This window comes from Tachysurus fulvidraco, chromosome 23, assembly GCF_022655615.1.
Source record: "Tachysurus fulvidraco isolate hzauxx_2018 chromosome 23, HZAU_PFXX_2.0, whole genome shotgun sequence".
In the NCBI taxonomy this organism is placed as follows: Eukaryota; Metazoa; Chordata; class Actinopteri; order Siluriformes; family Bagridae; genus Tachysurus; species Tachysurus fulvidraco.
In genome coordinates, this window is record NC_062540.1 from 7,370,347 (window position 1) to 7,398,340 (window position 27,994).

At 38.8% G+C, this 27,994-nt stretch overlaps 1 protein-coding gene across 2 annotated transcripts; it reads left to right on the forward strand.

The window, feature by feature from the left end:
- The first annotated feature begins 2,614 nt into the window (after window positions 1–2,614).
- Window positions 2,615–27,707, forward strand: sars1 (seryl-tRNA synthetase 1). 2 transcript variants are annotated; one of them, XM_027145110.2, is made up of 11 exons: window positions 2,621–3,206; window positions 3,946–4,016; window positions 6,117–6,197; window positions 14,439–14,597; window positions 20,442–20,585; window positions 20,872–21,027; window positions 21,943–22,164; window positions 22,483–22,612; window positions 22,878–23,035; window positions 23,154–23,283; window positions 27,343–27,707. In XM_027145110.2, the coding sequence occupies exons 1-11, from the start codon at window positions 3,071–3,073 to the stop codon at window positions 27,501–27,503; spliced, it is 1,548 nt and encodes a 515-aa protein (XP_027000911.1). In that variant the 5' UTR covers window positions 2,621–3,070; the 3' UTR covers window positions 27,504–27,707. The 2 variants fall into 2 exon arrangements, with proteins under 2 accessions (XP_047663219.1, XP_027000911.1); XM_047807263.1 differs by lacking the exon at window positions 14,439–14,597 and having other exon boundaries at window positions 2,615–3,206.
- The last annotated feature ends 287 nt before the right edge of the window (window positions 27,708–27,994 follow it).

The window sequence follows — 27,994 nt, forward strand, 5'->3', positions numbered from 1 at the left end:
AATTTGCACATGATTTGATACACTTGTAGGTATCTTCATCCATTTTAAGTACATATAAATATGGGGGTATCCTTTCATTTTCCTCACAAGAAACTAGATTTTTTTTTATTAGATTTTACAGATCATTTTAAAGAGGCCTTTCTATTATTTGCATGCAATTAGTTTAGTTATATTACTTGAATCTTACAATATTGTTAAAATGAAGATAAAATGCCTACATGTTTAACAATTAAAATTTTTATTTAATTTTACACAGGCTTTCAGACTGTGATATTTGCATCTTGGTGGCAAATTTTCACTGATTTCACATTCCATAAGTAAGAGTAGAGTGTGAAGGTTGTATTAGCAGAGCAAAAGCAAAGCTGTGCAAAAATATTGCAGTCCTCACAAAATAAAGGGAGACCTATCAGAGTTCAAAAGTGGACAGGAACACCTAGTCTTTGTGGTTTATCTAAAGCCACTGTAGTTATATGTCAGCATACCGTGATGAAAGACAAACCACATCCAACCGGAGCGACTGTAAATGAAAGAAAGGAGGAAGCTGTCTGAAAGGGATGTCTGGTACAAACCTATATTGTATCCAAAAAAAAAAACAAAAAAAAAAACTACCCAACTCACTAGAATTAATTGCACACCTCATCTCACCTGTTTCCCCCAAAACTGTTTATCAGCAGCTCCACAAGTTAAATTTTCATGGTTGGTCTGCTATAGCCAATTTTAGATCACAAAACCAAAGTTTCAATGGTGAAATTGAAATTGAAATGGTGAAATCAGTTTCAATGGTGAAATTGAAAAACTGCTGCTTGTCCAGAGTGAAACCTGTGGATCAGTGATGGCTGGAAAGGTTTGGGCAACCATTCTGGTTCATCTACCCAATGGTCCAAACATTGTACCCTTAATGATATTGACAGATATAGTTACTATGAATTAAATAAGACAGACATGGTAATTTTGTAAAGCAATTATTTAAAACATTCCAGAATAAAATTGATTTTGAGCATTATGTTGATTATTTGAGGGATTCATAATCAGATCAAATTAAATTGACCTTCTCTCTTCTTCCTCTACTTTTATCTTTTCCCTTTAGGGGTCACCACAGCAAGTCACCTGCTTCCAGCTAACTCAGCATCCTCTACTCTCACACCAATTACCAAATGTCCTCTTTTAACACATCCATATATCTCCTTCTTGGTCCCACTCTGACCTCTTATGTGGCAGCTCCATCTCCAACATCCTTCTACCAATATAACCACACTCCCTCCTTTGTATATGTTCAATCCATCTCAATGTAGCATCTCTGCCTCTGACCTCCACCTTTCCAGGTGTTCCCCTACCTGTTCCCTTCTCTCAGTACAGATCACAATGTCATCCGCAAACATCCTTGTCCACGGCGATTCCTGTCTGACTTCATCTGTTAACCTGCCCATCACCTCAGCAAACAAGAAGGGACACAAAGTTGATCCTTGATGTAGCCCCACCTCCACCTTGAACTCCTCTGTCTGACCTACAGCACATCTCACTGCTGTCATACTCCTCTCATATACTTATCCTGAACTACTCTGACATACTATACTGCTGCCACTCCAGACATCCTCATACAGTACCTACTCTATCGGCACCCTGTTACACGCCATCTCTAAATCCACAAGGACACAGTGCAGCTCCTTCTGATGCAGTGCAGCTCCATCTCTGTACTTCTCCATTAATATTCTCAGAGCAAGAATTACATCAGTAGTACTCTTACTGGGCATAAAGCCATACTGCTCCTCACAAATATACACTTCCTTTCTTAGCCTAGCTTCTACTACTCTTTCCCATAGCCTCATTGTGTGGCTCATTAACTTCATACCTCTGTAGTTGCTACAACTCCGTATGCAATTTGTTAGTGTAAAATGACCTTCTATAATGTTTAAAAATAGTCCCTTGGTTTGATTTTATTTATAGGTACTTAGAAGAGAAATTACAATTTTACGTAAAATTAATGTATCTGTATTTTTATTTCGGTATACTCTTTACACCTAAACCTCCTTTTTTCATTTATTAAAATGTAAATGATTATTTAAAAAAAAAGTCTGTATTCCTAATATAGCCCATATTCTGATTTTATGTGTATTGGTTTCGTAACGTACATATTTTGAAAGATCGTTTTATGCTCAAGAACGCTAACTTTCCGTTTTCGTGGCTACCGCTAAGTAGCCTATCTAAAAGCCTAATCTTTAAAATTTACGTGCGGCTAGATTAATCTTTCTTTTAGGAAAAGCGACTAGTCTTAGCTGCACTATCGGATAGTCAGCTGCTCCACAAGCTTATTCTGGCTTTCTTTTTAAAGTTCACCATATATCTCAAAAAAGTAAAAAAGTTAATTTTGTCTTTGTCACTGGGCCAGAGAAAGACTCCCCGCCAACTCAGTGCCGACCTCGCTAAATAGTGATAGTGACTCCGAACCGATTCCTAATCAGGGAGGACATGATTTTTGAGCATGTGTTCATGTTTTTTCCACTTCGTACATCGGTTGGCTGTGGTGGAATATGACGTCATAACAACGAAATACAATTTATAAGACACCGCGGAGGCAGCATGTCACTCGCTACTGTCCGCTGTATGTGCTGTACTGCAATTTCAGCCCAAAATGTTGACTGACTGGATGTTTTAAGTGCAGTTTAGCAGGACAATACCAGTAGCCACTCAGCGCTGTAAATGTAAAAGTGCGTTTAATGTGTTTTGAGCCTCATGTGCGCTAACAGTGACACTAATCGGTAACTCTTGAAAATACTAGTTACAATTTAACACGAATGTAGCACAGCTCATCGCGCATGCGCGCGCCATCACGCGTGCGTAAAAACGCTAGGGTGACTTTCAAATAGGTCGATCGAGTCTATATAAGCGAACTACATAGGGTATGAAATAATGGCTGCTTCGCCCTACATAGTGCACTAAATATCTAAAACTATGTTATTTGAAAGTTTTTCCGTGATGGGCAGGGAACACTGAATCACTCTTCAGTACTGAGAGGTGCTGTTTCAGATCTTTGCACGGTTTTCTTTATTTTATACAAAAACAGCGGGACATCATGGTTCTTGATCTGGACCTTTTTCGGGCGGATAAAGGCGGCGATCCAGAAATTGTGAGAGAGTCTCAACGGAAAAGGTTTAAAGATGTGTCTTTGGTGGATAAACTTGTCCAAGCAGACAAGGAATGGAGGAAGTGTGAGTGGCGCGTTACTTGCTATCAATGCTATTTGATGATACATACCCATATGTCACTCTAAAATTAGTTACCATATATTAGTTGCAAGATAGTTGTAGAATAATCCATAGGTTGTATGTGTATATGTTAAAAAAAGACTGTGTGAATTGTAAATTAATGCACGCATATAACGAGTTAGTAAGATGTTCCGGCTAGCATATAAATTGACTTGTCAGATTTGCAGAAACATGATTTATTGCTGTCCTAGCCTGTGCTCACATTGCACTTCAGCAAAGAATTATAGGATTTACTGATCTAACATTTATGTGTTACGTAGGAAGTGTAATTGTCCCAGTATGATGTCATCCCACCTCTAGAAGCAGTCTGATGCAATCCCTCCGAATGAACTACATAGATCTATAGTGCTTGTAGTGTAGTTAGCCTGTGCCTAATAATTTGCCTGCTTCCCAGTTGTTTCATGTAACAAGTGCAAACTGTCTGCTTAGAATGTTTACATTGTGTTCATATCTGATTCTGATTCTGTTACTTATATATCTTAAATATTTGTTGATCTTTTAAAGTATGAAATAAGGCCTTTTTTCTGTGATTTATTTATTTATTTGTTTGTTTGTTTTATTTTACAAAATATCCTCAGATGTATATTTAGAGCCAATAACAGACCCATGGGAGCACTAAACCAATAATCAAACAATCCATACCTTAACAAATTTCTTCTTCTTCTTCATCTTCTTCTTTCAGGTCGCTTTGTCGCAGACAATCTCAACAAGGCAAAGAATTTATGCAGCAAAACTGTTGGTGAGAAAATGAAGGTAACCGTCTCATTGATTTAAGTTTTTTTTTGTTTGTTTGTTTTCTTTTTTAAGAAACTATTGAAGTTTTTCTAACTTTCTTGTCTTTGCTCAACATTTCAAATGTTGCACTTTTTTTAAACATAATATATTAACTTTATTAAAATCTGTCATAATGTTTAATAAGCATATGAGTATTTATCAGATGCCGTTTGAAATCAGCCATTTTTTTTTTGGCATAAATTTCTTTTGTCTGGCCAATGAGATAAGGGAAACAATGACAACTTATACACAAGGCCATGCATTCATAAATATTCTGAGTGCAAAAAGTTTCTCCTAGTGATAAAATTCTAAGATAATTCTTAGAATAAAGATAAAACTATTAGGAAAGACAAGCTATTCACAAACCATATTAACCCTTATAAGACCAAAAAGTCTTAGGAGCAGGGAGGAGGACTTTTAAGAGGCTTAAAAGTTTCTTTAGCACATGAAAATGGCCAAAAGGTGAAAAGGGAAAAGAAATGTATTGCATATAATATTTAGTAATGATAGTGAGTTAATAAGAATACAGTTTATATCGTGTAGGGATTATTTTTGTGACTAATCATGTTAGTTAACATCTCCGAAATTATATAATTTAGCTCTATGACCTTCCTGTGCAGTGTCTGACATGTTTACATTATGTTTGTTACATTTGTAACATACAGATGTTAGCACATATTTAAAGATCGGTCACAAACATAATTCCTACACAATATAGCCTTAAACAATAGCCTCAAAGCCCTCATCATTCCTCGCACTGCACCCCGCAACCTCCGATCTACCAGCACTGCTCGACTGGTTCCACCATCTCTCAGGGTAAGGGGCAAGTATACTACAAGACACTTCTCTGTTCTGGCACCAAGGTGGTGGAATGAACTTCCCCTAGAGGTCCGGACAGCTGAGTCACTGGCTATTTTCAAGCAGCGGTTGAAGACCTAATTATTCAGGAAACTTCTTTCTTTAAAAAAAAAAAATTAAAAAATACAACCTTTGACACTTTTTCATTGTAACTTTGAACAAATGTTTTAAACTCATGGTATCTTAAGTATGTAACCTAGTGAACCAGCATTAATGTATTCAATGTTGGAGATTTAAGCACTTATGTACGTCGCTCTGGTTAAGGGCGTCTGCCAAATGCTGTAAACGTAAACATAGAGACAAAGTGAAGACTTATAGTAGACTATATTTTAAAATCTCTCCTATTTTTTTGTCTTCAAAATGTCATAAGATAAGTTTTTGTATTTTCCTTGCTGAGAGTTGCTCTGAGATTTCCTAGTCAGAAATTTTTAAGCTAAATTAGAAGCTGTCTGAGGAGATTCTTAGAAGCTTTATGAATACAGGATTTCTTCATGTGCAATGAAGTCAGAGAGGGTTATTTATTTATTTTATGTTTTCCTATTGATAGGTCAGTACATGTCTGTCATAAACTCAAAAGCTCAGTGGATGGATTTGCTCTTACTGCTTAACAATAACCCATCAATCAGCTACATTGCTGTGGCTTTAAGACATTTTTTGTGTAGTTGTTTAATCAAACAAATAGACTTCTGTAAATTTGCTTTTGAAAATACCATTTAAGAGTGCATCCAAATAAATAGGATTTTATCCAGTTTTATCTTGCTATTATTTCAAGATTATCCTTCAAAGTTTCCATGTTTAATACCATTTTTGTGATTTTTGTATGAAAATAACATTTGAAAATATTTAAAATATATACATCGGTCATAGAAGCTTCTTTTGGAAGCTAGTCACAAATTTTAAACAGTGTTTGGTGTTTCTGGGTAGTTGATGTGATATATGGTACTCATGCATAATAACAATCGGCAACATATCAGCATTTTACTATGACTGTGTTTATATTGTTATATTTAAAAAATAATAATTTTGTTATTTAAAAAAAAATAGTATAAATGAATGATAGTGGTGTAGTATTTCGTTATGGACAGTGGCAATATGGCAAATTTTGCACTGTGCCTGGAAGCCACAATAGCATGCATGGTGTTGCATCATGTGCTTGACATCTTATTTATGGCAACAGGATTTTCATTATATTTCTACATGTTTTGCTTTCGCCACGACCAGAAGAAGGATCCAGTTGGGGATGATGAAACCCTCCCTGAGGCGGTCCGGAACCTGGAGACACTTACAACGGACATGCTATCAGTGAGTCTGATTTCAGATAATGCATATACAATGGTGTGATATATTTATTTATTTATTATTATTATATATATTTTTTTTCATGTTTGTCACACTTTTGTTTCAGATCATGAAGGTTTTTGTTATTAAGGGAAAACAAAATCCAAACCTACATGGCCTTGGGTGAAAAAGTGTTTGCCCCTAAACCTAATAACTGGTTGGGCCACCCTTAGCAGCAAGAACTGCAATCAAGCATTTGCGATAACTTGCAGTAAGTTTGTTACAGTGCTGTGGAGTAATTTTGGTCCACTCATCTTTGTAGAATTGTTGTAATTCAGCCACATTGGAGGGTTTGCGAGCATGAACTGCCTTTTTAACGTAATGCCACAGCCTCTCAATAGAATTCACGAAAAGATGGCTGCACACTGTCCTTCAGGATTTTTTTGGTAGACAGCAGAATTGGTGCTTCTATTTATCACAGCAAGTCTTCAAGGTCCTGAAGCAGCAAAACAGCCATAGACCATCACACTACCACCACCATATTTTACTGTTGGTATGATGTTATTTTTCTGAAATGCACTTTTACGTCAGATGTAATGGGACACACACCTTCCAAAAAGTTAAACTTTTGTCTCTTCAGTCCACAGAGTATTTTCCCAAAAGTCAGTGGGATCAACAAGATGTCTTCTGGCAAATCTGAAATGAGCCTTTATTTTCTTTTTGCTAGCCGTGGCCTAATGGTTAGAGAGTCTGACTCGTAATCCTAAGGTTGTGGGTTCGAGTCTCGGGCCGGCCACGACTGAGGTGCCCTTGAGCAAGGCACTGAACCCCCCAACTGCTCCCCGGGCGCCGCAGCATAAATGGCTGCCCACTGCTCTGGGTGTGTGTTCATGGTGTGTGTGTGCACTTTGGATGGGTCAAATGCAGAGAACGAATTCTGAGTATGGGTCACCATACTTAGCCGTATGTCATTCACTTTTTCGTCTTAGAACTCTGCCATGCAGAACTCTGCCATTTTTGCCCAGTCTCTTTTTTTTCCCAGTCATAAACACTGACATCTGAGGCAAGTGAGGCCTGCAGTTCCTTGGATGTTGTTGTTGTTGGGTCTTTTGTGACATATTGGATGAAATTGCAACAATTCTGCAAAGTTGAGTGGACCAAAATTCCTCCACAGTGCTGTAACAGACTCATTGAAAGTTATAGCAAACGCTTGAATGCAGTTCTTGCTGCTAAGGGTGACCCAACCAGTCATTAGGTTTAGGGGGCAAGCACTTTTTCACACAGGGCCATGTAGGTTTGGATTTTGTTTTCCCTTAATAATAAAAACCTTCATTTAAAAACTGCATATTGTTTATTTGTGTTATCTTTGACTAATTTTTAAATTTGTTTGATGATCTGTAACATTAAAGTGTGACAAACATGCAAAAAAATTAGTAAGTGGGCCAACACTTTATTACACCACTGTATAACATCATGTGTAACACATCAGGAACTACTGTAAGGTCACAGCTTTATTCAGATGTTTATTTATTTGTTTTTGGATTAGTATGGATTTAATTTATCAGAATAAAACAAAAGAGACAAAAAAGAGAGAAAAAAAGATGGGGTTGTTGATTTATTTTTGTCTGTAGATTAGATTTTTTTTGGACTGTAGTCTCCACGACTAATGCAAATGCAAATCAAATTGTTATGATGTAACATCTTTCTTTTAACCAAGATGGTTAAGGCAAAAATAAAACATGTTTATAGCTGTGTGGATATATCCAGAGCAAAAAAAACAACAATGAGAGCTTATTTGGCAGTGAGATTTTTGTACCAATTGTATATACACTATAAATGAGTATATACTCACAGTACCTATAGAAAATATTCATAACCCATACTATTTTTATGGGCAGGGTTAAAAATTAAATATTGTAATTCATCCAACAACAAGAGGTCCTCAGAGACTTTTTCTCTTCACTTTGACTCTTTTCCACATCCACTCTACATCCTCATGCAATTTTACAATGGCAATTTGTACAAAAATCTCCAAATAATCTGCCGAATAAGCTTGATTTTTTTTTTGCTCTAGATTAGTCATGGATAGCAAACTGCAGTCCAAAAAATCTAATCTACAGGCATAGAAATAAATCAACAGATTTAAGTCTTTCCCCCTACTCACAGAACCTATAGAAAATCTTCATACCTCTTTGAAGTGAAAAGGGTCAAGTAAAATCCAAACTATTTAAAAAAAAAAATCTTTTCTAGCTTTATTTACAAATTTTGCCGTACAACATCAAACTAAAAGAAAAAGTAAAAGGCAACAGTTATGAAAATTAACTGTAAAAATATAGCTGCAGGCAGCGATGGCAGGCCCTCGCACGTTTTTTTTTATCACTATACAGTGCCTCCCAGAAAACAATGCACTGTGGGCAAGTGCATCAAGTGGGTAAATATCAGTGGACTATTTTACATTGTCACTGAACCATTAGGGAACTGTGGGTAAATGAAACCCCACATTTTAGACAAACGGGGCGCTAGTGAGCCACTTAAGAGACACACCTTTGTCTGACTTTTATTTCAAGCCTTAAATATGCTTGAAATAAAAGTAAACTTTGACACAATGCCATGGCAACAGCGTTTGAGATATCAAAAATCTGTTTGCTTCGCATCTCTAATATCTCTGCATCATGGTGGCCAAGTCTGGTCTCAATTGCATGAATTCCCTAGGAGGACTATTTAAAAGTTCATTGCATGCAACTGTGAAAAAAGTCCAACTTTGTGACTGACACACTTCCTGGGGCCTGTTGGTAGCGCTATACCCGGGACTCACAATAAGCATATCGATGCAATCGGAATCCTTGGCCGAACATACACACTGCGTGTCATCCCAATAAGACATTTTTTGCTTTAGATATTAGACATTTCCTGTTTCTCTGAATTCGCCATAAATTTGTCACCTCGCCATGGCAGCACCGTTCGAGATATCAAAAATCCCTTCGGAATTTAGCAAGTGCAACATCTCGGCATCATGTTCACCACGTTTGGTGTCAATCGCATGAATTCCCTAGGAGGACTATTTAAAAGTTCACCGCATGCAATTATGAAATAATCTAAAATGGCCGACTTCCTGTTGGGCGGAGCTCATAGTTTAGAGGTGTGCGAAATTTCAAGAGTTTTCAAGCATGTTAAGGGACCCCAATTGGCCAATGTGTGCATATAATAATAATAATAATAATAATAATAATAATAATAATAATAATAATAAATATAGCTGCAAGCAGCGATGGCGGGCCCTCACACGTTTTTTTATCGCTAGACGGTGCCTCCCAGAAATGTTCACCAATCGCATGAATTCCCTAGGAGGAGTATTTAAAAGTTCACCGCATGAAATTATGAAATAATCCAAAATGGCCGTCTTCCTGTAGGGCGGAGCTCATAGTTTAGAGCGATAAAGTTGTTCGGGTCGATGAGATCTATATGCGTACCAACTCTCGTACATGTGCGTACATAATTGCCTGATCTGTGCACAAAAGTTTGTTTTTTTTCATTACAGGGGCGCTACAGAGCCCCCCTGCCACGCCCGTATTCCAGCCTTTGCCTGAGCCTGGCTTCGTACAACTCTGACGTGTGTACCAAATTTCAAGAGTTTTCGAGCATGTGAAGGGATCCCAATTGGCCAATGTGTGCAAATAAATAATAATAAACCCGAGCAAAAACAATAGGGCTTTGCACCATCGGTGCTCGGGCCCTAAATATAGCTGCAAGCAGCGATGGCGGGCCCTCGCATGTTTTTTTATAGCTATACAGTGCCTCCCAGAAAACAATGCATGGTGGGCAAGTGCATCAAGTGGGTAAATATCAGTGGACTACTTTATGTTGTTACTGAACCATTTGGGATTGTGGGTAAATGAAACCCCACATTTTAGACAAACAGGCGCTAGTGAGCCACTTAAGAGACACACCTTTGTCTGACCTTTTTGACCACACTTTAACAGCCAACAAATGTGATGTATGTTTAAAATTTCAAGGTATTCTAAGCACGCCAAGCCTTAAATATGCTTGAGATAAAAGTAAAATTTGACACAATGCCATGGCAACAGTGTTTTAAGATATCAAAAATCCGTTCGCAATTTCGCATCTCTAATATCTCTGTGTCATGGTGGCCAAGTCTAGTCTCAATTGCATGAACCCCCCAGGAGGAGCATTTAAAAGTTTACCGCATGCAGCTGTCAAAAAATCCACCTTTGTGACTGACACACTTCCTGGCGCCTGTTGGTGGCGCTATGTCCGAGATTCCCAATAGGCACATCGATGCGATCAGAATCTTTGGCCGAACATACACATCGCGTGTCATCACAATAAGACTTTTTTTGGCTTAGATAGAAGACACTTCCTGTTTCTCTGAATTCGCCATAATTTAGTCGCCTTGCCATGGCAGCACCGTTCGAGATATCAAAAATCCTTTCGGAATTTAGCAATGTCTCGGCATCATGTTCACCACTTTTGGTATCAATCGCATGAATGTCCTAGGAGGAGTATTTAAAAGTTCACCACATGCAGCTGTTGTGACTGACACACTTCCTGGCACCTGTTTACTATGTTAGGCTATGCTTCGCTATGCTATGTATGTTATGCTATGCTAGGTTATATTGTATGTTACGCTATGTAATAAGATAAGGTTATGCTATGCTTTTGCACGGCTCGTCACGATGGGTCATGACATGCTTGCTATACTAGGCTAGATTACCTTATGCTAGGTAATGCTATGCCTTGATATGCCTTGCTATGCCAGCTCATTATGGTATGCTAGGTTATGTTATGCTAGGTAGGCTACACCTTGCTAGGCTATGTTGCATTATGCTAGGTTAGGCTTGCCTTGCTCGGCTATGTTACATTATGCTAGGCCAGGTTAGGTTACACTGCGCTATATTATGCCTCACTAGGCTGTTATGATACATCGATCATCGATGCGATCAGAATCCTTGGCCGACCATACACACCGCGTGTCATCACAATAAGACTTTTTTTGGCTTAGATAGAAGACACTTGATACGTTACGCTATGCCTCACTAGGCTATGTTAGGTTACGTTATGCGATGCCCCGTTAAACTATGTTAGGTTACGTTATGCTATGCCTCGCTAGGCTATGTTGGGTTACGTTATGCTATGTCCTGCTAAGCTACGTTAGCTTACGCTATGCTATGCCCTGCTAGGCTATGTTAAGTTACGTTATGCTATGCCTCGCTATGCCAGGTTAGGTTACGTTGCGCTATGTTATGCCTCGCTAGGCTGTTATGATATGTTATGCTATGCCTCACTGGGTTTTGTTAGGTTACTTTATGCTATGCCTCCCTAGGCTATGTTAGGTTACGTTATTCTATGCCTCGCTAGGCTAAGTTAGGTTACGTTATGCCATGCCCTGCTAGGCTATGTTACGTTACGTTATGCTGCGCCTTGCTAGGCCGTGTTAGGTTACTTTAAATACTCCTCCTAGAGGATTCATGCAATTGAATCTAATGCGAAATTGCGAAGGTATTTTTGATCTCTCAAACAACGTTGCCATGGCATCGTGTCAAAGTTTACTTTTATTTCAGGCATATTTAAGGCTTTTGGTGTGCTTAGATTAACTTGAAATTTGACACATGCATCACATTTGTCGGCTGTTAAGTGTGGACAAAAAGGTCAGACAAAGGTGTGTCTCTTAAGTGGCTCACTAGCACCCCCGTTTGTCTAAAATGTGCGGTTCCATTTACCTTGGTTCCATTGACGTCACGTGAAAATGTAAAATTTGCACAACATGGACATGTGACATATCAAAACACTCAGCACAATGAGGGGAACTGCCCCACGGGTATTCTGGTCACGTCACGTGTAGCCCCGCCCCCAAAAAAAGCAAAATCAAAAATTTGCACAACATGGACATGTAACATATCAAAACACTCAGCACAATGAGGGGAACTGCCCCACGGGTATTCTGGCCACGTCACACGACACGTGACGACACGTGAAAATGTAAAATTTGCACAACATGGACATGTGACATATCAAAACACTCAGCACAATGAGGGGAACTGCCCCACGGGTATTCTGGTCACGTCACGTGATGTCACATGTAGCCCCGCCCCCAAAAGAAGCGAAATAAAACATTTGCACAACATGGACATGTGATATATCAAAACACTCAGCACAATGAAGGGAACTGCCCCACGGGTATTCGGATCATGTCACATGCTCATGGCCGATCACCCCCTAAAGTATTGGCACCCTAGCGGTCCAGTAGCTTTCACAATCTTTCTGTCCACTCGCCTCCAAAATGCACCGGCCTTTGCGAATACTTGCACCGTCAAAGCCAACATCAAAGTTTGTCGCGACGAACTTTACAAATCTAGTTATTATTATTATTCTTAGACAAAAATTTATTAAAAAAATGCGGCCCAGGGCGTTCGAGCCACATGCACCAAATTCGGATATGTCGTAGACCCTGGTCTGAAGTTTGTTGCTTCTATTTTTCTAAGAGATCGGAATTCCGGCATTCCCGGTACGGAAGCTCAAAGTGGCCTTTTTCCCCCATAGACTTAGATTATAAACTTTTGAGGTTTATAACTCGGCAAGTTTTCGAGCGATTTACACCGAACTCGGACAGGTTCTTTAGGACCTTACTCCGGACGAAGTTTTTATTTCGGACTTCCGACGGAATTTTCGGTTTTCCGGTAGTCGACGATCGAACATCCCATAGACTTGAATGGGGAATTCCGAAAATTCCTCTAAGCTCTCACACACAGAGCGTGCGCAGAGCTCAGGCACGGCTTCTCTCTCTGTGATCCATGCAGTATAATAATAAGTAGAATCCCATAATGACTGCAGTATTGACATGAAATGTGCAAACCCTCAGTAGCCACTTTTTGCCAAAAGTATTGGCACACCACCGGATATTCTGGTGACGTCACTCGACACCACGCCCCGCCCCCAAAACAAGCGAAATCAAAAATTTGCACAACATGGACATGTGACATATCAAAACACTCAGCACAATGAGGGGAACTGCCCCACGGGTACTTTGGTCACGTCACGTGAGGTCACGTGTAGCCCCGCCCCCAAAAGAAGCAAGATCAAAACTTTGCACAACATGGACATGTGACATATCAAAACACTCAGCACAATGAGGGGAACTGCCCCACGGGTATTCTGGCCACGTCTCGCGACACGTGACGACACGTGAAAATGTAAAATTTGCACAACATGGACATGTGACATATCAAAACACTCAGCACAATGAGGGGAACTGCCCCACGGGTATTCTGGTCACGTAACGTGACGTCACGTGAGGTCACATGTAGCCCCGCCCCAAAAACAAGCAAAATTAAAAATTTGCACAAAATGGACATGTGACATATCAAAACACAGCACAATGAGGGGAATTGCCCCACGGGTATTATGGTCACGTCATGTGACGTCACGTGATGTCACATGTAGCCCCGCCCCAAAAACAAGCAAAATTAAACATTTGCACAACATGGTCATGTGACATATCAAAACACTCAGCACAATGAGGGGAACTGCCCCACTGGTATTCTCGTCACGTCACATGCTCATGTCCGGTCACCTCCAAAAGTATTGGTATTCTAGTGGTCCATCAGCTTTCACAATATTTCTGTCTACTCGCCTCCAAAATGCACCGGCCGTTGCGAATACTTACACCGTCAAAGCAAACATCAAAGTTTGTCGCGACAAAATTTACAAATCTAGTTCTTTTTGGTTTTGTCTGTACTAGCATTGAATAACTAGATTGAAGGATATTTGGCCATTCTTACTTTCAGAATCGCTTAAGTTCAGTTTAATTCTGTGGCGAGCGGCAATGGGCCACTCTCTTCAAGTCCATCCCCTTTTTCCCCCCGGCAGATTTAAGTCTTTCCAGCTGCATGAGAAACAGATAAAAAAAATTAAGTTTAAAATTAATTAAAAAGCCACTGTAGTGTTCTTCTGGCAGTATGTTTAGGATCGTTGTCGTCTTAAAAGGTGAATGGCCTGCCTGTCTTCAGCTGACTAGCAGAGGAACCACGTTTTCCACTTGTCATTTACTCTTCAATCCTGATAATTTTTTTTTCGATTCAGACCTGTGAAACTTACATAAAATATACCGTATTGCTTGAGAACTAAGCAGAATGATTTTTTAACCCCTATTTCATATTCTCCATTAACTTGCATGCTAAAGGTGCTTCCAGTACATTTTTAGTGTTATTACTTACAGTGTTCTCTCTCTTTCTGTAATATCCCTAACAGACACTGACTGTGACGCAAATTAAAAAGGTTCGAATGCTGGTGGATGACGCAATTCAAAAAACAGACAATGAGAGGCTGAGGCTGGAGATGGATCGTTTCGAGTACCTGAGAGAGATTGGCAACCTCCTACACCCCTCTGTTCCCATTAGCAATGATGAGGTGAAAAGATGCTAAATTTGGAAAAGCTGGACCATATGTTGTTGTTGCTTCATTGATTTTTAACTCAGTAGGAAGTGTTTGAATTGAGTAAATGGAAATGGAATTTGGGCTACATGCACAGAGCCGTCAATTCAATGCAATTCAATTAATTTGTATAGCACTTTTAACAATTGACATGGTCTCAAGCAGCTTTACAGCTGCATGAGAAACAGTTTAAAATTTTTTAAAAAGTTTGAAATTAATTTTTATCAATAACATCCAACCCTAATGGGCAAACATGTGGTGATGGTGGCAAGAACAATTCCCTAGATGATATGAGGAAGAAACCTTGAGAGGAACCAGGCTCAGAATTCAATTCAAGTTTATTTGTATAGCGCTTTTTACAATTGACATTGTCTCAAAGCAGATTTACAGAACATAAACATAGAACAAAAGGTTAATATAAATAATAATATAAAGATTAATAGAATGCAAAATTCAGGATTAATATTAGATAGATTTAGTTCACACTGTGTATGTATATATCTCCATTGAGCAAATCTGAGCTGACTGAGGCAGCAGTGGCAAGGAAAAACTCCCTTAAATGGTGAAGGAAGAAACCTGGAGAGGAACCAGACTCAAGGGGAACCATCCTCATATGGGTGACACTGGAGGGTGTGATTATAAAAATACAGTCAAACAGATGTTGTATAGATGCAAAAGACCACGTGGAGTTCACATCTCCTTTTTAGTATCACAGAGTCTGACTGGAGCTGGTAGATCTCTAGATGCCTCAGGATTCTCAGAGTCGGCCTTATCTCAGTGGGGGTCCAAAATCTTCATCGCACAGAAGACAATCGGAGCTGGTTCAGTTTTTGGATGCCTCAGGATGGGTAGAAAGAGAGAAGCAGTGGAGTGGGATTAACATATCTGCTGTTCATAAAATGTGCAAGTCTGATATAATAGTGCACAGTATTATGGAATGTATTATGTGTACGCCTAACTAAAGAGATGAGTTTTTAATCTACATTTAAACTGGGAAAGTGTGTCTGAGCCCCGAACACTATCAGGAAGACTATTCCGAAGTTTGGGAGCTAAATATGAAAACGCTCTATCGCCTTTAGTAGACTTTGATCTAGTTTTGTGATCTCAGAGAGTGTGAAGGATTGTAACATGTTAGAAGACTAGTTAGATACATGGGAGCTAAACCATTAAGAGCCTTGTACGTAAGTAGCATCAGTTTATAATCAATTCTAAACTTAACAGGTAGCCGGTGTAATGATAAAATTGGGGTTATATGATCATATTTTCTTGTCCTGGTAAGAACTCTGGCAGCTGCATTTTGGACTAACTGTAGCCTATTTATTAAAGATGCAGGACAACCACCTAGTAATGCATTACAATAGTCCAGTCTAGAGGTCATGAATGCATGAACTAGCTTTTCCACCTCAGATACAGACAGGATGTTTCTCAGCTTGGCAATATTTTTAAGGTGGAAGAAGGCTGTTTTTGTAGTATGGGCTATATGATTTTCAAAAGACAAGTTGCTGTCTAATAGAACACCGAGGTCTTTCACTGTCGAGCTACTAGTAACAGTACATCCCTCTAAATGGAAGTTGAATTGTGAGAGTTTCTGTGTACTGGTTTTTGGACCGATACGTCTTATTCTGTCTTATCGGAGTTTAATAACATAAAATTACAGCTCATCCAGTCTTTTATCTCTCTAAGGCACTGAGTTAATTTGGACAATTCAGTTATTTCATCTGGTTTTGATGAGATATATAACTGTATCTCATAACAGTGGAAATTAATCCTGTGTCTTCTAATAATTTTCCCTAACGGAAGCATGTATATTGAGAAGAGCAGGAATACAAGGACTGATCCTTGAAGGACCCCATAATTAACCGGCAATAAGCTGGAGTATTCACCATTTAATTCTACAAAATGGTATCGATCAGACAGGTAGGATCTAAACCAACTTAAAGCCTGTCCATGAATACCTTTGTAATTTTGTAAGCGATCTAGTAGAATGTTGTGATCTATAGAGTCGAATGCAGCACTAAGGTCAAGTAGTGACATACAGTCTTGGTCCGAAGCTAAGAACAAGTCGTTTGTGACTTTCACAAGTGCAGTTTCTGTGCTATGATGGGGCCTGAAACCTGAAAAATTCTTCAAAGATATTGTTCTCCTGTAAGGAGGAGCACAGTTGAATAGACACAACTTTTTCTAGTATTTTAGACATAAACGGAAGATGTGAAACAGGTCTGTAATTTTATAGTTCATTAGGATCTAGATGAGGTTTCTTAATGAGTGGCTTAATAAGTGCCAACTTGAAAGATTTAGGGACGTAACCTAAAGATAGCGAGGAGTTAATAAAATTTAAGAAGAGGCTCACCAGCTTTATATAACACTTCTTTCAGTAATTTAGTTGGAATGTGGTCTAGTGAACAAGTTGTTGATTTAGCTGTAGTAATAAGCTTATCTAGCTCTTCCTGTCCTGTACTTGTAAAGCACTGTATTTGTGAGTGTAGCACTTTAGGTGAGACTGGGTCACATGGTGCTCTCACATGTTGAACATCACCTATTTTGTTCCTGATGCTTTTAATTTTATCAGTAAAGAATCTCATAAAATCCTCTCTACTAAACTGTGATGGAATAGTGTGTTCACATTTCTGTTTTATTTTTTTGTTAATCTAGCCACTGTGCAGAGGTGGCAAAAGTACACATCCTTTACTCAAGTAGAAGTACAGATACTCATTTTTTTTTTAAAAGACTCCAGTAAAAGTAGTGACTACACTCTTTTACTCAAGTTAAAGTAAAGAAGTACGGGCTCTGACATGTACTTAAGTAAAAAGTCGCCGTTACTACTACCTGTTTAGTGTCATGTTTATATATATATATATAAAATGTATGTGTGTGTTTATTTATGTATATATAATTTTGGAGTGTGCTGATGGATATTTGTGTTCATCAGCCACAAGAGTTATGAAAGGCAGGCACTGATGTAGGTGAGATAGAATGGAGTCAGCGTTCACATTCATCCCAAAGGTGTTCAGTAGGGATGAGATCAGAAAACAACCACATATAGCAGGAAAGGTCAGGAGACCCAGTACTTTTCAAAATATAATGTATACTAAGTGTATCACCAACTGTAGGGAGATTCCAGTTCTGTCCTTGAAAACAACTCAAAATTATTGTGATGTTTTACAAATGACAAAATTAATGTTAATTAAATTAAGCACCTCGTCTTTCATCTTTAGGGGGTTTAGCCCTCAGTGAGAATTTAAAACAAGAAGAGTTCTATATTATATGACAACTCTGGTAATAAGAATAGTGAAATTTCCCTGCTTTTGGTTGCCGTCTTTGCGTCTTTCCGCTGATTAGCTCTGACTGCTTTGCTGCTTTCCTCCAGCTCTGACTGTGCATGCACGCTGCGCGTATCTGTTCTTTTCCGTTCAAATAAAGCAGACAGCTGAAGATGCATTTTTGAAAGACTACAACGCACGTGCGTAAAAGTATGGAATAAAAGCAAAGTTAAAAAAAAATCGCTCTTGGATCAAACTGATAAATAATTTTATTTCCCATCGACGACATGTCCTGCATTTTAACATAATTTTTATTGTTTATTTATGAAAGTAAAAATTATACTTATAGTTTTAGGGTGGCTGAGATTACAGACAGGGGGCTGAAGCCACCCAAAATTCGCATCGCATTCGCCAGGAATCCTTTTTCTCCCTCATATATGGCCATGGGTGTTCTGGAATGTCCTCGTTGTTAGTTATTTTAACATCGGTGACTCCCGCTGAATTAACATTAGCCATTCCTTTTGTAGGCGTGCTGCTCATTGTTAGCTCCGCTATCCTTAGTCTATGTCTGATAGCCAGTAAATAATACAGTACATAAGTCACATGGTGAAAAAGCCACACAAGGATCGGATGATAGGCTGAAAACGGCACGAAATGAGAAGAAATAATACTAAAAGTAACAAGTCCGTTTTGACAATGTAAGAAGTAAAAAGTAGAGATATTTGTGTAAAAATGTAATAAGTAAAAGTAAAAAGTCCGACAAATAAATAATGTCCGACAAATAAATAATGGAGTAAAGTACTGATACCAGAAAAATTTACTTAAGTACAGTAATGAAGTATTTTTACTCTGTTACTTCCCACCTCTGCCACTGTGCTAAATAAAAACCTCAGAAAGGAACCCATGCTCATTTGGGTGACAATGGGCAGTAAATATTGTAAATATAGTAATTTCTACAGCAATTTGTAGTTGTGTGGAATTGTGCAATCAAATGCTCCTGAGGAACTAAGAGGTCAGCACAATTTCTGAGTTCATTATAGACTTGACACAGATTCCTTGCTGCCAAAGTCTTCAAATTTGAACAAAGTTGACCAACACAATGGCAGTTCAAAGATAGTCTCCAAGTGGTTCTATCTACAGCAGTCTCATGGGTCCCATGGATTCAGATCTATCCAAATACAGATATATCCCCTGCTAATTGCAACACCAGGCGATGAGACTCCAACCAGGGTAGGGTATCAGGATGAATCATGTACTTTAAGACAGAAGAAGAAGACACACTGGAAACTCAGAACACTGAGAGCTCAGATGTGGCATGCTTGACAGAGATGGAGAGAGGGAGCAAAAGAGAGATGGAAAAAAATATAGGTATACTTGAAGACCTGGGTTAAAGACTAACATAAAGACATATGTAAAGACATTATGTGCAAAGTACAGGCCGGGACTCCAGCAAGACTCATTATGACCGCCTACTTCAATGAAATAGCTAGAAGGTGTCATGAGGGCTTCTTGGGACATAAAGTGGACTATTGGAAAAATAATTTTTGGATGAATGAGACCTAAATAAAACCTTTTGGTTTAAACGAGAAGGACTATTTTTGGAGAAAGGAAAATATTTATACCATTTGTAAAACATGGTGGTTATACTATCATGCTTTGGGCCTGTATTTTTGCATCTGATCCATCATTCATGGAACAATGAATTCAGAATTATACCAGATAATTTTAAAGGAAAATGACTAGACATCTTTCCATGAAGTGAATCTAAAAAAAATGGGTCATGCACCAAGATAACGATGGCACCCAAGTATATCTACCAAAGAATGATGGAGGAATGAAGAGGAACAAAGATAATGTTTTGGAATTGCCAAAAGTCAGAGTCCCCAAGCTTACTCCAAAAGAAATGTTGTGGAAGGACCTGAAACAAGCAATTCATGTGAGGACACCCAGTGTTGAAATGGTGGAGCCTATAAAATGCTTTGACCACATCCCTTTCAAGAACTGACTTTTCACAGAGCCATCTAAATGATAAAAGCTCAATGGGAAAGCACAGTAGAGGTAGGATAGGTCATGACTTGTGCATGGCTCCTTCTAGAATAATCTTATTAATCAGTCAGTGACAGTAGGACAGCATGTCACTCCAACACAACAAGGATTTAAAAAAAAAAAAAAAAGCAAAAGATAGACTGTCCACCATGAATCATCAAACCTTAACCAAATTGCACATATATTTCATCTCTTTAAGAGGAGACAGGGGAGAGACCCTTCAATATAAACAATGAAGGATGCTGCGGTACAAAGAATAAAAAAGTTTGGCAGTGTCCGTATGTTGCTAGCTTGATGAAAGCAAGGGATAAACAACAAAATATTATTTACATTACTATTATTTACATTAGTACCTGTTTCAATACCTATAATTGTGGTAGTATGCCACAAGTGGTGACATGTTCTAAGTTGTTTATCTAAATATCAGGAAATTCTGAAATTACACAATGTGTAATTTCATGATTAATTTCCTGGTATTTAGATAAGGTTGTTGATTAATGTCACTTTTCATTAGGATGCTGATAATACAGTTGAACGAATCTGGGGTGACTGCACAGGGCAGAAGAAGTACTCTCATGTGGATTTGGTTGTCATGGTGGATGGATATGAAGGAGAGAAAGGTGCCATCATTGCAGGAAGCAGAGGATATTTTTTAAAGGTTAAGTATAAAAATTTTAATCTGATTTATGCATAATTAGATCAATTATACAAAAATTATTCCTCTTGAGCATGTGTGGCTGGTGGGCTCTCAAGCCACAGAACATGAGAATTTTGAATATCATGCACTGAATGTTTATTAGCTATGTGTAAAAAGTGCTTAAAAAATCTGCTAAATGATAATTTAAATATTCATAATGTTACATATTAGGGCATTGCCTTGCATTTTGGAACACAATGTATAATAACCACTTATTTTGTTTGTGTTGTATTATTATTTTTATTAGGGTCCTCTAGTTTTCTTAGAGCAGGCTTTGATTAACTACGCCCTGCGGATCCTTTACAGCAAGAATTACACTCCTCTGTATACACCTTTCTTCATGCGTAAAGAGGTCATGCAAGAGGTTGCTCAACTCAGCCAGTTTGATGAGGAACTGTATAAGGTTTTTAGCATTCATTTTTTACTTATTGACAGCAGTAGGGGTGTAAAATGGAACAACTTGTCATGGTTCTATAATATGTACTCTTTGAATGTACTTTTCTTTCTTTTGTTTTTTTTTTCTTATCTTCTACTTTGGCAATAAAATGTCAACCTTTGCTGGCCATATGCATGAGAAATGGGAGATGAGGCTATATGAGTTCTTTAATTTCCTGCTCAAAAACATACACTACTCAAAACAATTAAGGAAACACTTAATCATCAGTTACTGTGATAAAATTGGTGCAAGTTAGAGCAGCCTGTAATTGAATTTTTTTTAATTAGATTTTTGGTGTGATTTTCAGTCCAGCCCTCAATGGGTTGATGATTTGCTGGATATTGGTATTAATATTGATAGAAAAATAAAAAATGCTTTTATTGCCTGAATTTAGCAGAAATTGATTTTGATACCTGTGTCTTAAAATGCGAACCTCCAACTTACTTATGTTGTTAATGTTTTTGTTTTAAGTTTGTTTATAATGAAATAGTAGTTAATAGTAAAAGTTAAAATAATAGAATTTATAAATGCCATTTATATCATCTAAAAAAATAACATGAAATATATATCCTTGAAAAATCAACTAAAATTATGACTACATTTAACCAAGCAATAATTGTATGAAATTTGCAAATTGTGCTAGTGGAATAATTGCATCGCAACTATTGTTAAATATTTTGTCAGCTAATTTGTTCGTTTATAAAAAGAATTTGTTTGTGGGACAAGAAATTGATGTTTCACTTATGCAAATTGTATTTAAGTTTTGAAATTAACATTTATTTATTACATTATAACAGATCAATAGATCAAATCGATTTAGTACATGTCCTCGTACATCCCTCATATGTTTTGCTTTTTGTTCCCTCAACCCTACCTTTGCAGGTTATTGGCAAAGGCAGTGAGCATTCTGATGATACATCAGTGGATGAGAAGTATTTGATTGCCACTTCAGAACAGCCAATAGCAGCCTTCTTGAGAGATGAGTGGCTTAAGCCTGAGGACCTGCCAATCCGCTATGCTGGCATTTCTACCTGCTTTAGACAGGAAGTGGGTTCCCATGGCCGAGATACTCGTGGCATATTTAGGGTTCACCAGTTTGAAAAGGTTAGTTTGTGTGTGTGTGTGTGTGTATGTGTGTATGTGTATATATATATATATATATATATATATATATATATATATATATATATATAGATATAGAGATAGATATAGAGATAGATATAGAGATAGATATAGAGATAGATATAGAGATAGATAGATAGATAGATAGATAGATAGATAGATATTTGTATATGATTGACTTATTAACTGGGGTAAATTCAGCAAAAGTTACTAAGTATTGTAAGTTGTACTATACTTTTGATGATTAAACTGTAACTTTTTTGAACTGTAAAAAATTAACCTCTGTAAAATCCAACACAGATTGAACAGTTTGTGTATGCCTCACCTCATGACAACAAGTCATGGGAGATGCTTGATGAGATGATCACAACTGCAGAAGATTTCTACCAGTCCTTAGGAATACCCTATCGCATTGTTAACATAGTCTCTGGTCAGTCTTTTTCTTCTTTTCTTAAGTTATTTTGTTAAATCTTGGGTAATGAAAATTGAGATTTGATGTTAACTTTGTGATCACCAAGGAAGAGTCGAAAACAGTAGTTAGTAGTAGATATTGTAAAGTTCAAATTTTAATTTCTTTTAATTTTAGCTATATTTAATAGAGGTTAAACATGGTTGAAAAAGCACTGGCCATATATTCTGGCAGTTTTGTGGGTGAGTTAAACTTCTAATAAATATAATTTTGGCCTGTTTTGTAGGTTCTTTGAACCATGCTGCCAGTAAGAAGCTGGACTTGGAGGCTTGGTTCCCTGGGTCTCAGGCTTTTAGGGAGCTGGTGTCCTGCTCCAACTGCACCGACTATCAAGCTCGCCGTTTACGCATACGCTATGGCCAGACAAAGAAGATGATGGACAAGGTAATAACTCTCTTTTGCTAGAGAAAAGTGCTCTTTAGAAAGGTGTTGGTACTAATTTTATACTTATGGAAAATATTAAATAATGATAAGATGATAAAAAGAACTTTTTTTGTGGCAGGCTGAGTTTGTGCACATGCTCAATGGAACCATGTGTGCTACTACCCGTGTGATATGTGCTATTCTGGAAAACTACCAGACTGCAGAGGGCATAATTATTCCAGAGCCACTAAGGAAGTTCATGCCTCCAGGTAATAAAAAAAAAAAACATTATATACAGGGTTTCCCTGCAGAAAATTTGTTAGTTAAGGTGTTAGGGTTCAGAGGGGCGGCGCTTCTTTGTGAGATAGACCACAGACTAAATAAGAGTGCAAAACAACATTCAAAATTTTGCGGACATGCATTTTATCAACTGGCTAGTTATCCTCTAGACAGTGGCGGACAACGTCTTTCTCTCATTTCGGCGGTGTGAAGCATGTCTGCGCAATTCTCCGAGATGCACTTGACGGCCTTTTGTGCAGCAGAATTTTTTTTTTTGCAGACCTAGTTAAGACAGTAGGGCTTCCGAGCTTAGGCCTCCTTAACTGAAAAGCACTGTGGGAAACCCTGATATATATTTGTGTGTGTGTGTATGTATGTATGTATGTATGTATGTATGTATATATAGAGCAATAAAGGTGAGGTACAGTTCTAATAGAGGCAATAAAAAGTGAGGTAGTGCAATTCTCGGTGAGGTAGTACAGTTCTGAAAAAATTAATGCGCAAAAATGTAACTCAATGTAAACAGTTATGTCCATGGTTGCAAACTCCTGTCAGCTGTTTAGGAGTCTGATGGCAGAGGGGAAGAAAGAGTTCTTTAGTCTTGAGTTCCTGCATTTCACACTTCTGTACCTCTGTTTTGAGGTCTGTGCTGGGGGTGGGAGGGGTCTTTGAGGATGCAAGCAGCTATCCTGTGGACTCTGTGGTGGTTGATGCTCTGCAGAGAGGGCAGTGGAGTCCTGATGATCTTCTGTGCAGTCTTCACAACTCTCTGCATGCGTTTGCGGTCCATGACAGTAGTGCTGCCATACCACACAGTGATGCAGTTGGTCGGGACACTGTCGATGACGCAGCTGTAGAAGTTGCTGAGGATCTTAGGCAACATGCCAAACTTTCTCAGCCTCCTCAGAAAATACAGCCACTGTTGGGCCTTCTTGACCAGCTGCGTGACGTGAGGTGTCACTGATGTGGACACCCAGGTATTTAAAGTTGCTCACCCTCTCCACTTCAAGCTCCCGTATGAACAGTGGCTGATGCGTTCTCCTCTCCTTTCTCATGTCCACTATGATTTCCTTCATCTTGTCCGTGTTGAGGGTGAGGTTGTTGTCTTGGCACCATGATACCAGACTGGCCACCTCCCTCCTGTAGGCTGCCTTGTCACCGCCAGCGATGCGTCCTATCACTGCAGTGTCGTCCGCAATCTTCAGGATGATGATGTCCTTGTGGGAGACGACGCAGTCGAGGATGGGGCTGAGTACACAACCCTGTGGAGTGCCAATGTTTGTGATGATACTGGCTGAAGTCCTATTACCAATCCTGACAGACTGAGGCCTGCCAATCAGGAAGTCTAGGAGCCAGTCACAGAGGGTGGGGTGCAGACCAAGTACTGACAGATTGTGGGTGAGCTTGTGGGGGATGACCGTGTTGAAGGCGGAGCTGTAGTCGATGAAGAGCATCCTTAGGTATGAGTCCTTATTTCCCAGATGAGAGAGGGAATCGTGGATGGCAGCTGCAATGGCATACGAGGTGGACCTGTTGGGCCGGTAGGCATACTGCAGTGGGTCAATAGTGTCTGGTATGCTGCTCTGAATGTGGGCCAGCTCCACTCTCTCGAAACACTTCATGATGATTAGAGTGACTGCCACTGACCTGTAGTCATTTAGGCAGGTGGGTGGGCTCCTCTTAGGCAGGGGGACGGTGTTTGTGGTCTTAAAGCACAAAGGAACCGTGCACTGACTGAGGGAGAGTTGAAGATGGAGGTGAGAACATCAGTCAGCTCGTTGACACATGCTCTAAGGGCCTGCCCAGGAATGTTGTCTGGTCCTGCTGCTTTGTGGGGGTTAATCTTCCTCAGAGCGTTGTGTACCTGGGTTATTGAGATGGTTAGGGGAGGGGAGAGGAGGGGGGGGTTGGGTGGTCCAGGTGTGTGTGTGAGCCCCCTCTCTGCAGTGTAGCTGGGGGCCTCAAAGCAGGTGTAGAATGTGTTGAGGTCGTCCGGCAGGTTGTCTGTTGAGGTGATATTGGTGGTGGTGGTCCTGTAGTCTGTTATGTGCTGCAGGCCTTGCCACATCTGCCCAGAGTCAGCAGTAGAATAGAAGCTGTCCAGCTTCTCTCTGTACTGTCTCTTGGCCACTGTGATGGCTTTTCTCAGTGCATGCTTCGCAGCTCATTGCAGTCTCATTGCCTCATTGCTGGATCTAAATGCAAGAGAGTGAGCACGCAGCTTGTGACATACCTGAGTGTTTATCCAGAGCTTCTGGTTTGAAAACTTCATGATTTGTATGGTGGGCACGATGTTATCGACACAAGTGCTGATGTACCCAGTCACATACTCAACATAGTCCTGTACACTGACAGAAGAGTCCTCCAGAGTGGCAGCAACTTTAAACACATCCCAGTCTGTCAGATAATAAGGACGGCACTTCAGCAGTAGAAACCACATCTGGCGAACAGTGTTCATCAGCCATCTGTTTATCTCCACACCACAAGTTATTGACAAACACACAGAGAGTGAGTCTGTAGCTGAATGGCGTCCTCTGAGAGCCAGGTCTCGGTGAAAATCCAGGGATCGCACATTCGCTAGCAGGAGGCTAGGTAGCGGTGGTCGGCTAGCGCGGGCTTTTAGCCTAGCATGGTGCCCTCCCCTCTTGCCTCGCTTGCGTCGCCATCACCAAAGTGCTCTGCTGGTGTCAGCTAACTCATTCGAGCCCGGTGCTTCGTGGCCCCCGGGATGATTTCGGTGGTGGTTTCGGTGGTGACTCTGGGAGCGAACAATGAGTTATAGCTCCAGCGGAATAAAACTAGTAAAGTCAATGTGACGTGATGTCCAGTAATGCCTGTCGGTTGTACGTTAGAAGTGCATGACATTCATGCACTGCAGAAAAAACAAGAAACACACAAAAAAGAAGAATGTGTCCTAAAACATCCCTAAATCAGACAAAGTGAAACCAACCAAAGAGATCAGACGAATATATTACACTTGGTCATTTTATATTCAGGTAAATGTTCAAATATTTGTCTGAGAGGCAAAAGTATGTGAATCTCTAGGTTTAGTACTTAATTTCAAGATCAAATTAGAGTCTGATTTCAGTCAATAAAATGAATTTGATTTCAGTCAATAAAATGACAATTAGGTCTCCATGAGTGTCCTATTTTATTTAAAGAACAGACGTGTATCAAAGTGTGTTTGTGCCAAAATTAAGCTTTTAGTTTTAAAATGAGAATTATTTTTGGAAAGAGAAAATACTGAATTCCAGCATAAGAACCTTATACCATCTGTGAAACATCGTCATGGTAGTATCATGCTTTGTGCCTGTATTGCTGCATCTGGGTTAGGACAGCTTGTAAGACACCAAGACAATGAGCACAAGCACCCAAGTTCTTCTATCAAAGAATGATTAAGAGGAACAAACATAATGTTTTAGAATGGCCAAATCAGTGTTGTGACTTTAATTCAAAAGTAAAATTGTGGAAGGACCTGAAACAAGCAGTTCATGTGAGGACACCCAAGTGATAATTAGAGGGAATCTGAGTATTGAAGCTGTTTTGTACTCAAAATAATGTAATTAAATTCTTCTGAGCTGTTGTGCATGACTGATGAAAACTTTACTTATAGTAAAGAACAAGGGCTTACAATAGATACTGAAATCAGGTTCTACTACGTTTGCAAGTCAGATATGTAATGCTGGATCATTTTTCTCAATAATCAAATGAAGTTATAATAATGTTGGCTCATTTGTTTGATTGGACTGAAAATCTGATGAGATATATAAAATGTCGAAATATTAGTCATTTTCATGGTTAGTTGCTGTTTATAATATGCCTTCTGAGATTATAAAGGTACAGTACGTTTGCATTTTTATTTTTTATTTTTTCTTACATTTAAGGCATTTGGCAGATCATGTAAGTCAATGTCTTACACTGACCCTTCAGATGTAATGCTGACTATGATGTAATGCTGAGTAACATTTTTAAATTAAATTTTACATTGCCCAAGTGTTTGTTTATTATTATATTTATATTAATTATAAAATTATCATTCTTTAATTTAGGCTTGACTGAAATAATCAAGTTTGTGAAGCCAGCTCCTATTGACCAAGAATTGTCAAAGAAGCAGAAGAAACAACAAGACGGAGGAAAGAAAAAGAAGCAGCAACCTAATGCAACTGACTTGCAAGACAAAGTAGAAAATATGTCTGTGAATGACTCTTAAAATATTCTGTGTTGTACAGGACCCACTAGTATTTGGGTAGACATATCTGTCAAAATTAGTTAGTTTCATTGACAGAAAACATAGCTTAGTGTTCACTGGTGACCTGTCCTTGCTGTCCACAATGACATGTACAGTACTTGCTTTAGACATCTTCAAAGGTATATGAATAATGTGGCACATCCAAATAAATGAATATGAAATGTCTTGCCCGTTTTCTTTTTTCTCTTTTGTTTTATCTGCCATATAAATATTTAGTTTGGCTTGTAATTTGAATTAAACAGGGCTGTATTTTGAAATTATTGACCATCATGTTAACACTTCTGGTGAATGTCTCACAAAACTGATTTGATATGATGGTGTTGAAATTAAGTTCAAGTTTTACTGGTCTAACTGGTTTTGGCCTAGTGGCCTTGTTGATGGCAAAGAGAAAAACTAGCACAATGAAACTAGTGATAAGGATCAATTCAATTCAAGTTTATTTGTATAGCACT